Raw genomic sequence first — 12,261 nt, 5'->3', positions numbered from 1 at the left:
CTTTCCCTCAAATTGTCTTTATTCCCAGTATTTATTCCTAAAACAGTTATCATTATTAACAGGCATAATTTATTAGTGTGCAACAGCAACAAGGAAAGATCTCTATTTGCTAAGGTCACTTTGACTGCTGTGGTGATAAAACTTTTTAGGAAAATAGCGATCAGTTAGGTTCTCCTCAAATGAAGGCTCCCAAGGTGGTGTTCTATAGATGGTAGCTTCTGCCAATTAAAACCTTTCAAATGCAAAAAGAACTATTAGAAAAATCATGCTTTTTAAAACCTAAGTTCTAATGATGGATTTCTATTACATGAGCCAGTTATGAATAACTGACACCAAAAAGAGAGGGTCATTCACAGCACCAGAACAAAAATATTTCAGCCATGTCCAGCAGATTTCCATGGAACAATTCTCTCTGCTGTTCCTAGGGCAGTTACGCCTTTTTTTCATTCTGTAGTTGTTTCATTATATAGTCGAGATGAGTTCCAACAGAAATAGAAGTTCATTAGATATGACTTAGAGGCTGGTTCAAGTGACCAGTTCCAGAGCAATACAGTTTGTAGGGCAAAAATAAAAGTCATTACAGAAGTGGCCAGAAGTGACAGGATATTACAAAAAGCTTTAGCCAAGAGTTTCCGCAGCCATCTGTAAAATGGAAGAGACTTTTCCAACGTGTTTGGCCTTAGGGGTAAATGACATACCTGTTCTGCAGCCACTTTCAGATAAACAGCACCATACGCTCAGAAGCTCTACAACCTCAATCACCTTTTGTCAAAACACAAAGTTATCCTTATTATTTAGAAGGTCAATCAGTCATGCTACGGAGCGGCCCTTTTATACAAGACTTTTACCTGAGATGGACTGAGAGCTAACAGAATACAACTCAACTTGCTCTGATCACAAACAGTGTGGTATGCAACAGCTAGCCTTGAAGCAGCAAATAGTCGTCTTCTGATTGCCATGTGTTAGCCAAATGTCTCTTCTTAACTCCTACTCATGTTTGCTTTCTTTTAGTTCCAGAAAATTATAGATACTCATGTGATGACTATTACATGACTAGTATACAGAGTTTCTTTAGCACCAGAAAAATACTTTTTTTTTAAAAAAAAGTCAACCTGTCAAAATATAAGTAGCTTTTTAAAGCTTGCCTCTGATAATTAGCAGCAAGAAAAATTAAGACATACATGAATACATTTAGAATCTTATGTAGACTCCTAATCTCATAGGAGCAAAGCCAGAAACTAAGCTTTAAGTGATAGCTTTGTGGCACATGTAGAATATATTTTAAAAAAAAAAAATATAAAAATTAATTTGTTTTCTAAAGTAAATGCAGCACAGAAGCCATTCAGCCTGAAATTCCACAGACATTTCAAGTGAAATAAAAGTTCCCATTTCCCCACTGCTTTTCCTTCCTCCACTGTTTCCATGTTCTTATGCTGCCAAGCAGAGTGTCTGAAGAAAGGGCCTAATTCAAATAGGGAAGAAACAAAATGAAAATCAAGTGGAAGACAAATAGCTCATAACACCAGGAAGCCACATAAGACTAAGCTTGGAAAGAAAGAGAAGCCGTGGCTAGGAGCGTGAGGATAAAGAGAGCAGGACTAGGAGCCAAGGCAACTGGGTAAATCAGCATGACAAGCAAGCCAGAAAAGAAGAGGTTAATCCTCAGGGCAGAAGAGAGTGGGTGACATGTTAGGTACTGGCATATCAACCATTGCTTGAGAGGGGCTGCTTCAAATTGTTTCACTTGTATTATATTTACAAAAAGCTAAAAGTTAGGTGCTGAAGATTTATTAATTATGCAGCAGAGACTACAAACTATGAGTCAATACTCTTCATGTGTATAAAGACATTAACTGTTTCCCTTTTTAATACACGTGTTTCACTGCCACGTGACATAAATGGACTTACAGTAGTTTAAATCAGAGTAAATCCCTGGAAATAAGGGCAATACCCTGCTGCAAAACTACTCTGAGGACAAGATGATCAAATCCAGTCCTTTAGAATTCATTTCACGCTGGAATTTCCTCTAAATCACTTTGTGCAGCTATCTTAGCTCTTCAGCTCTAAAAATTCATTGGGAATATTTTCATTTCATTCCTTTCTTCCACAGACTTAAGATGATGACCATTTGTCATTCACTGGTCTAAAGTGTGTGTTTTCATCACCTAAAAACTAAGCAGCGTCTACTGTTACGCAAGCAAGTAGAGGAAAAGCATGTCATCTAGATTTAAGGTAATAAACCCACATGCCTTGGAATCAGTCCCAAAAGCACTTAAGACGGGAAATGAAACTTTACTGCCCCAGTGTATTATTGTGGTGCCCAAGAGCACTACGATAGTTTGGGATGAGGCTCAGAATTTCCATTAGAGACCCAATTTGCAGGAAGTTTAACTTGGCTATGAACATTTGCTTCAGGCTAAAAACTATTTTATAAGCTCTCCATCCAAGTGCCAATAATTTAAAAAGTTTGGTTGGATTTCAGTCAAAGAATAGCTATAAATTTGTCATCTCATGTAGAAGACACAATGATGTCAGTGGCCCATAGACTCTCAACAGAGACTCTTGCTAGACTTGGGATCCTGCCTATTTTTTTCCTAGCCTGAGCTGCTTTAAGTTAATATATTGAAGTCTCACTCTTTAAACATTTAGCCATATGGCTCCATAATTCCCCAAATTGCCTCAGGTCATCAAGAAGCAGCAGATGCAGACACAATGGTATCACAAGCAACGGCTACTGTTCAGAGGCAATCAGTGAGTGGCTATTTTGCCCTACCATCATCCAGCTGCAAACACAGGCCCAGACACAACATTGGACTCATTTTCTTTCCAAAACAGCAACTTCTATTAAAGTACAAAAAAACACCAACAACCTAACAGCTTTCCTGGAAAGATTCAGAGGAATAAACAGAAAACTACGGAAAACTTTGAACAAATAAATGTTTTTTCTGAAGCAACCTACGTATCAATACACAGAAATAAAATGGAAAGTGAAATAAACTAAATAGACTTTTTTTTGTCCAAGTTCAGAGCAACTTAAGAACAAACAAACAAACAAACAAAAAACACCAAAACACAGAGAAGCATCTTTTTTACAGCCCTAAAAACTTGTCATCTACGTACCTTTCAATACTACATTGTTTTCATGCAGACTCACAGATCTTTCTAAAATGCAACACTTTCAATATTCACTTTCCCAGATGTTCTGTACTAACCTCATTATCTGGCTGGCACTTGATGTCTTTAGTGGGCCTCTGCATTTTTCTGAGCATGGATTCCTCAGAATCTGCAGACTGAAAAGAAATTAATTGCTTTAGATTCAGCGAGCTGAGAAGCGAGCTACTTACCTGAATAACGTGAAACGGAAAATGAGTATAGAGTAGAGCTTAGCACATTACAACTGTATTATTATCCATTTACCTGCCCTCTTTACCTTGCCTCCCCTGCATAGGAGACTAACAGAGCAAAATCGACAGTTAAACATTGTTCTTTCTGAATAACACCAGGAAGGTAAGAATCCTTAAGGCCAGCAGACAGGTACTGACAGAAGTGCTTTCTCACATCTAACAAAATTAAACTACCCCCTAACAGAAGCACCTTCGATGCCCATCAATCCCAAATTTCTACCATGAACCAGCATGCAACAGAACAGAAAAGAAGAACAGGAAATATTCAGAGAAGGAAGGGAGAAGATAAAAAGGACAACAAAATGAAGGGCAATGAAGAGGTGGCTCTTAAGACAGTTTAGGACTTTACACTGAGAGGTCTGAAGTATGGGGAAAGGGTGGATGTGTCCCTTCTCAAAGACGTGACATGATGTGCAGAGTCCACTGCAAATACAGCACCCTTGCAAGAACCTAGATGGGTTTCCCAACAGTTGTGTCAAGCGGGGGGGGAAAAAAAAAAAAAAAATCAAGGTGGAAGCAAGCAGCTTACTCAGAAAGCCAGATTTAAAAAATACAAATGTACAACTGCATCCTGTGTGTCCCGTTACAGAAGTAGTAAGCTCAAGAGAGATATTAATGACTAGTTATGGCCCAAAAGAACTCTCTCCAGCCCCGTCTTCCCCAAAAACTGGCTATGGCTGCAATAACAGCATGCATTACTGGGAAGAGATACGAGGCTAGAAGTACGATAGAAGTACACAGTTCCAACAGCCACTGCCACCCCCTTCTGCCAAACATAATGTAATGCGATCAGGAGAATTTAGACATGCAGAGTTCAGAAAATAAACTGCTTATTAACAGTTCAGGAAGCACAGTCAGATGAGTCCAATGGCTCAAGTCAAGATGTATCATGACAGAGACATGAAGTTACACACATGGCCTCAGTCACACTCTTACCAGATCAAATCCACACCGACACTTTCATTTCATTAATTGGTGTTACAGAAAGTACTTAATTGTAGAGAACGCAAACATGCAAGGTCATTATAACAAGTGTTCAGTCCCTACCACAGCACGCCAAAAGTCATGTTCTCAGAAGTGAGATTTCAATTACCTTCTTCTCTGCTTTATCTTTTCCATGTTCTCTTAAATGCTCCCCATCTTTTTCTCTGTTCCTTTGTCTATCTCTTTCGCGATCTTTTCCTCTATCTCTGTCTTTCTCTCGTTCTCTGTCCCTAGCCTTATCTTTGTCTCTTCCTTTCAGGCTGTCCTTTTCTCTTCCTCCTTCACTTTTTTTCTCTCTTTCCTGTCCTTTATCACGCTCGAGATCATCTTCTTGTTCTATGTCTCCTTTTCCCTTGTTTTTTTCTGTTTCTCTTTCTTGCTTGGTTGTTCCGCTTTTGTTTCTTTCCCTTTCTTGTTTTTCTCCTTCCTTAAAAGTGTCTCTTTCAGGGTCTTTGTGCCTTTCTTTATTATCATTCTGTTTATCACTTTCTTTTTCTCTTTCTTCACTCTCTTTCAAATCTCCTTTGGGTTTTCTGTCTCTGCTTGAGCTTCTGTCTTTAATTTCAGTCTCTCTTCTACCCTAAAAGAGAAAGTAAAAACCGAAGATTAACTCAAATACACGGCAACTCTACCACGCAGTTACTTTCCACAGACAAAAATGCAAGCTAAAAAAAAACACCCCACCATAAAGAGCATTAGCCCCTGTACCCCACAAAAGTTGCAAATGCCTACCTCTTTATCCCTATGGCTTTTCTGTTCTTCTGTTTTGGATTCTCTGCTTTCCTTATCTCGAGATCTAGAGGACGGAGGTTTCCCTTTAGCATCAGCTCTTTCCCCAGCTAATATCCTTTTTACAGCAACATCGCTGGACAGCTGCAAGGAATAGAAAAACATAATTGAAATGAGTAAATTATTTTATTAAATATCTCCTTTCTTCTTATCAACATGTAATCAACATGACTTGTTGGGGGGAGGGCAGATTGGGAGCGGGGCGGTATATAAAGCTTCTATTTCTGCTCTTCCAGAAACATTCTTTCACAGGAGTAAAAATGCTTTTTTGTGTCAAACATCCCCTTGTAATTCTTGTAATAATTCGATTATATGTGCCAGAGCTATATAAATATATGGTGCTTTTTATGTATTATAGTACAATAACAATTCTCATTGCAACAACCAAAATATTTTTCAAAATGATAATAAGATAAATGACTGTCAAATACTTACACCACAACTGCTAGATTGGTTAAACACTTTTAAAACCACACTGTATTGTATCTGCATCTGCTTTTAGGCTGCTCCACTTGCACCTAACACTTGCTCAGTCAGCAAACAGTCACTGAAGAAAAGTTCATTAAGAATGACTTTCAACAAGCTGCAGTTACAGTGTTTAAAAAGCTTCTGCATCTAGTTCAGTTGTTAAGATGACAAGCAGTCACTAATTTCACCATTTAAGACAGCAAGTTAATGTCATGTTTTCATGTCCAAGTGGCAAAGAGTTTGACTACTTTAACAGAAAAAAAAAAAAAAAAAAAAAAAAAAATCTTTTTTTCATTGCTGGGGAATTCTTCCTGAAACGGGAACAGCTTTTAGATTACTATAACTGATATTGCCCTAGAGGTTGACTCCTGATTTTCTCCTGGTTTGTAAATGCAAAACTATGAATTTTTGTGGGTTTTCACATTTGGACACTAACTTCTGCACATTAGCAACACTTGCCTGAACTACGTAACTCCAAGAAGTGTGCTGAGCTCAGCACTAAAAGTATCAAGCTAGAGACTGAAGGAAATCTTTCTCCCAATGCACATCAAGCTTATGTTTCACAATAAAAGCCAAGGGGCTAATTATCTTAGCTCAAACAGGCAGACTATATCCTCTGGATATTACATGTCATCACGACGCTCTACAAAGCTGTTCCATCAAGCACATTTTCAAACTCGTCCAGTCTCTGTACATATGTTTATCAACTTCCCCCATCCTGATCTCTAGCAATTCATAAAGCAGCAACTTATAGCACTCAGCTAATGAAAACAAAATAACATAAACTTAAATTAGTAGATTATCAGACAAAGATAATCCAAACTAAACTTGCAGACAGCCTGTAAACACTGTAGTATTTCACAGCTAGTTATACACAATTTCTTCACACTCATTAATTGAAGGGGTTCAGATGACACCTTTGTGTTTCAAAAATCTGACACCTACAAAGGATCCCCATTACTTTTAATGCAACAATTACTTTAAGAATGCAATAATTATTTTAAGAATGTAACAATTACTTTAAGAATTGCCCCAAAGTTATTTTTAACAGATTATCAAATTCCTCTTTTGCTACTTTTCCATATTCAAAAAAGTAAAAGAAAGAAAGAAGCAATAAATTGGAAAAATTACTTTCATTACAGAATTAGATATTTGACTGAAATTTTAAAGGAAATAAAGTAAAAGGTGGTAGCACCTGGTCATATAATTAATGTGTCTGCATCCCAAAGTTTTATAAGTTCTGAAGCTTTATATTGTTCTTCAAACTTAATAAATGTTATTAAATGACCAATGAATAAGGCGAAAAATAAAAAACAGTATACATTAAAAGCACTAAAATACCCAGAATGTATTTGAATGGGGACCTGGCTCAAACTCTGCTTAGGAACATATACCATCTATCTGTTGCTATTATTCTAAATGGTGACCCAACATGTATCTTGTGTAATTAAAAATAGCAGACGAGTGTCAATAATGCCTCTTACAAACAAGCTCTGATAATCTATCACTATGTGTATAAAATATATATAGTAATGTCATACTTTATTTAAGCAACACTTCCCAATTGCTTGAAGAAATTCATTGGTTTTTTCAGGTTCGTGTCCAGCCACAACACGCGCTGGTTTTATTGACAGTGGCTCCCCTGTCACCATTACAACAGCATCAATTGCCTTCTGAAGGAAGCTGATTTTGGCATCTTTATCCTGGTAAAAGAGTAATTAAGAATAATACTGAGACTCCAAAATAATTCCACACACCACCTAAAGAATAGAAAAATTCTGATGAGAAGAACAGTTGCAAAAAGCATTGGTACAACAAGAGCAGCACGTTGTTTGTAAGGTCAGGGAAGAGGGCTGCCCTTATTTATAGTTATCTATTTATTTCTGATTAAGAAATTACAGTTTTGATAATGGATGAACATTGAACTGGAATGGCCAAAGTGAAAATATAACTTTATCTTTTTAAATATGTTTATCATTTAGCTCCAGTGCATTTTAAGACCGCTATAAGACCCTTGGCACTCTATTTTCAAGCATTACATGTTAAAGAAGATAAAGTTTTGTTTAGGAAATGACTGCAAGTATTACCAAAAGGATCACTAAAGAGCTATAACAGGACTGTTAACAGCAGATACTGCTCAGAAGGACAGTTCTTGCCCTGAGTATTTTTCAGCATAGAAGTCACAAAGTCATGGCACTTACATGCTTGTACGCATACTTTACAAACCAGACTTAACAGTGAGTAAAGAAAACATACGAAACATGGTGGGAAAGGGATACAGGAACATATTTTTATCTCTGCAATTACCAGATGTGTTTTAGTTTTATAATTATACTTTACAAACAACTTTCCCCAAGTGCCCTTCAGTAGAGATGATGGCTTTTGATGATTATGCAAAATCATAAGAAAAAAAAAAAAAGACAAAATAAACCAACCCCTATCAAGTAAAATTTTATTGGAGGGTTCCTGGCCCAGAGGATGAAATCATTGTGTGAAGTCTCTGCAGCTGCAGAATACTCAGAGGGCAAAAAAAAGTTTTTTATTAATAAAACATAATAAAATTCAAGGAATATTTACCAGGCCCGGCACAGAAGTCTACTCACTCATCCTTTACAGTCATGAGTGGAGATAAAGAAAGTATTTTACTAGCCTGTTAAAAAGTAAACCCATGTGAGAAGAATTCGGTATGCGTGTTTTAATAGGCATCGGTTCAAAAGAATATAAACGACAGCATTCAAACTGATAGCTGAAAAGCAGACCTCTGCTATTTCGGTTAATTCAGAAAAGGAGCAGTTGTAGTTATCCAGCAAAACACCTGATTTTGCACTGCACTTACAGCCTGACTAGCTCAGGTGCACAGATCCAGAATGACCTGGATCTAATTTGACAGATGTACCGATACAGAGGAAGGCAACAGAAGCCAGTATTTCCTCAGCTGAGCAAGACCAACACTCTTTACAGGCCATTTGGTAGCACTAGCTATCCTTGTGGCATTGGAGCTTAACAGAGCTGTTCATGTGTTATCTCAAGTCCCAGAGCCACTTTTCATAAACAAGAACTGAGTTCTGCTGCAAGCACGTAAGTGATAGTTAAACGCGTGGGAAGACAGTCTCCAGAGTCTCCGTCTTTGACTCTTCCAAAAGGATTAAAACAAACAACTGCCACATAACTGGGATTTTCAGATTGTCTCCATTAACATCAGGAGCACTTCACCCTCACCAGTGCTCCCTGCATTCAAAAATAAAAAAAGGAAAGGAAGGAAATGCTGTAACCTTCTTCTATTAAAATAGTTGTCCAACCTTCCAAGGACATATGCAATCTATTAATTTAGGGAAGGGGACAGGACACTCTTCTAAACCAAACAAGTTTTCAAATAAAGATCCAAAATTTTCTCCTACGTCCTCATCAATTTCAGCAGTTACGTTATCAGTGTGTTCTGTTCACATAAAAAATCCTCATGAACCCAAAGAGAAATCTACAGCTCCCACCTGCATCAGTAAATAAAATTCTACCAAAATAGAAACAAGCATCTGAAACAGTGCTGAGAGCTTAATAAAATATTCTTTATTGGGTAGATTTCAAGAAAGGTATCTCCCCTATTTCAAGTTGTAGGACTTTGTACATATATAAGTATTAAGACTTTTTGTGTGTGCATGTATATATAAAGCTGATCTGAAAGATTAAAAGAGCAAGCCTGATAACCAATGTTTCCATTTATAAAAGAACAACTTTTTACTAGACCTAATAAGATGAACCTTTCTGATAAACACACAGATAGCAATATCGTCCAGCGTAGCTGGTAGAAGAGGTGTATTTATTTCAGAGCGGTCCCAACAATTAAGGAATCCTCATGCTTTAAATTCCCCTTACATCTGCCTCCAATTTATTGCTATGACTATCCATCCCTGAAACAATCTAGAACTCAGTGAGGTCCACGTGCATGTTCTGCAGGCGACATTTGGCTCGTGGGTTGCCTCCAGCCTGCCTCCTGCACCTTTCTATGCGGGAGGAAGGGACCAGCTATCCAAGCAGCAGGTATTATCCTAACAGTGGAGACATAAAAGGTAGCACAGAAGAAACAGTGGGGACTTCAGGGCCTCACTGATATGTCCAGGTAGGGGAGGTGAGTTGAAACTAGACAGGAAAGCAGTTGCTGCATGTATGTGTGCATGACGCTGTGTAACATGTATGGGGACGTCCAGGCTGGGAGCCAGCCCCAGCCACCACAGAGGCTGGACCACGGGCTTTGGGCTTTCCTAACTTCAGTCTATGCACCTAGTGATCCCCAACAGCACTGCAGGGCCAGCTTCCAAAGAGCAACAGCCAATTTTTCCCAGCCCCCAGCAAGCAGACTGTGGACTACAGCACTGGGACTATTTCAGAGTGTGTACAAACCTTTTTTTTTTTTTTTCCTGAAAGCATCCTGCCCATTCCAGGTCTGTGCATCTACTGCCAGATCATCACACCAGATGAGTATCATTTCCCAGAGTTACATAAAACAGATCACCCTTGCATAGAAATGTATACAGCTATTCACAACATGGACTCTGGCTGCTGCTCTCAAACTCTAGCAGATAGTTTTGGTCTCTGCGTAAAGAATAACCTCCTGATTTTCTACAACTCCAACAGAAATCACAGTAAGGAAGCATCCTGGGAGAGCCAAGTCTTTCTCCTGACCGATTTTTGAAAAGAGGAAGACAAGCTAGAGACATTTTGCCCCACACTACTGCATTTTGATCTCCTCTGCTTGAACTTTTGAAAACCATGATCCATGGACTGTCAAAGAAATTCTCAGAGAGGTACTCAAGATTGGTGCAACTTCACACAAGCCTTGTAGAAGAGGTGTATTGCAGCTACAAACAAAGACCTACTCAGGAGCTGCTAAGAAATCTGCTTTTTCAATCCAGAAATAAAATGCATGGTGCTCTCCCAAGACGAGGCAGCACAGGCTAAGATACTCTTCATCACAGAAACTGTTGACAAGCTTCAGCAGGGGCAGTACCAACAAAGACAACAATCCATTGCATAACTAATTTGTATTTTAGTTATCCCAACAACAAGGACAGTGACAGAAACAAATGTACGTATCAGATCAATAATTAGCTGCAAGTGCATAAAGCATCCATACAATTGACTGTATGGGTGACAAGACAGGCTCATAGACCTCATACTTTCAGTTGCTATGTCAAACAATCACCAAGGATGTAGCTGTAACTAGCAACACACAAACACTGCGTTATTGGCCATGAATAAGCAACCAAAGTTTCCAATCGAGTCAGTAGCTGAAATCAGCATCAGCTCAGCAAAGAGGGAGACAATAGAAGAGCGGCAAACAGAGGCTAAAGTTACCCTTGTACTTAAGAAAAGCATTTTTCAGTAATAGCATTTTAACCTCCTCTTTCAGTAATTAGCCATTTGTACACTGTAGTAAACCTATTGTGGAATACACTTACTAGACAAATGCCTTGGCAAGTCCTAAGATATTAAGGAAGATTATTTACTGTATATATGTATACAGTGTGGATATAAATGTATGCGGGTATACACACACATATATAAAGCAATAAGTATTAAACTGTACATCCATACATTCCACTCTGAGACCACAAGACTCTTTAAAAAGCTGTACGTGGATTTCTAGCGTTTGTGATTATTAACAGTGCTTAACTACTTCAAGGCAATCTTGACACAAAATGATTATTCTCTTCTGTAATACAACAGTATTTTGGAAACCTAGAGCTGGTCACAGATTAACCCTCACTGTTTTGAAATCTGTAGAGAATTAGTTCTTTACACACGCCAGCTTGTTTGTGTGCAATCTGTAGGTGTTCACCCCATGTGTTGCTTAATATAACCAACAAAAGGCAACACCTTTTTACAATTTCTTCACAAAACTAAAGACAGGTCCTTGACGCTGAACGCAGAAAAGACCAAAAGTACCTTGTAGCAAGTTTCAAAAAATACTAATAGTAAAGCTAAATAAATAAGGAAGTTTCATACCCACCTTAACATTATCTGATCTCAATTCAAAATCCGTGTACAGCCCTTTCATAAAACCTGTCACTCTAATTACCTTTAAAACAGAAGAAAAAGGAGTAAGTTAAGAACACTTGAAGGCCTCTGGTCAGTAAAGCTCATGTGGCAATAGGAAATATGTTGGCCTTATCCGCTTTCAGAGGTGATACCTTGTTTAGAACTACTTCTAGAGCAGGTTCAGAGGTCCGTTGTCTCTGAACATGCTCTGGAACGACAAAACTTAATTCTTCCTTACGGCTCAGGCCTCCCTATCTATTCAATTCCATCTATAACCTTGATGGCTGGTGAATCCGGAAGATTCACAACGTAAACACCAGCATATGCATTTTAAACGCGGCTCTGCGTTATTCCCTTATTGACTGCTTTACACGTGACTATATATAAAAGTAGCAGCTCAGTGTGTGTAAAAAAACTGAGTGTTGGGGTTTCTTTAACGGGAGATGGAAAAATAAGCTACTAGCAGGTTTCACTAAAGACCAAACGCACAGCAGACTAAAGAAAAGAGTCAGACTCCCTCGTCTGGTCTTAATCACCCTACAAACCCCTCAGATTTACTCATTACCCTAAAACCCCGAGGTTT

At 38.3% G+C, this 12,261-nt stretch overlaps 1 protein-coding gene across 1 annotated transcript in view; it reads right to left on the bottom strand.

The window, feature by feature from the left end:
* Window positions 1–11,718, bottom strand: part of TRAF3IP1 (TNF receptor-associated factor 3 interacting protein 1) — a gene marked incomplete at its 5' end in the record, with an annotated part of 44,308 nt that extends 32,590 nt beyond the window's left edge. Inside the window, 5 exons of the mRNA XM_010292691.1 lie at window positions 3,213–3,290; window positions 4,498–4,968; window positions 5,121–5,261; window positions 7,187–7,348; window positions 11,650–11,718. Of these exons, the coding sequence (XP_010290993.1) occupies window positions 3,213–3,290; window positions 4,498–4,968; window positions 5,121–5,261; window positions 7,187–7,348; window positions 11,650–11,718 (921 nt within the window). The remainder of the gene's footprint in view (window positions 1–3,212; window positions 3,291–4,497; window positions 4,969–5,120; window positions 5,262–7,186; window positions 7,349–11,649) is intronic.
* Between the last annotated feature and the right edge of the window lie 543 nt (window positions 11,719–12,261).

The sequence above is a fragment of the Phaethon lepturus genome, unplaced genomic scaffold (genome assembly GCF_000687285.1).
Source record: "Phaethon lepturus isolate BGI_N335 unplaced genomic scaffold, ASM68728v1 scaffold18748, whole genome shotgun sequence".
Taxonomy (NCBI): domain Eukaryota; kingdom Metazoa; phylum Chordata; class Aves; order Phaethontiformes; family Phaethontidae; genus Phaethon; species Phaethon lepturus.
Note: the sequence above shows the minus strand (reverse complement) of the source record. Positions and strands in the feature narration are given on the sequence as shown.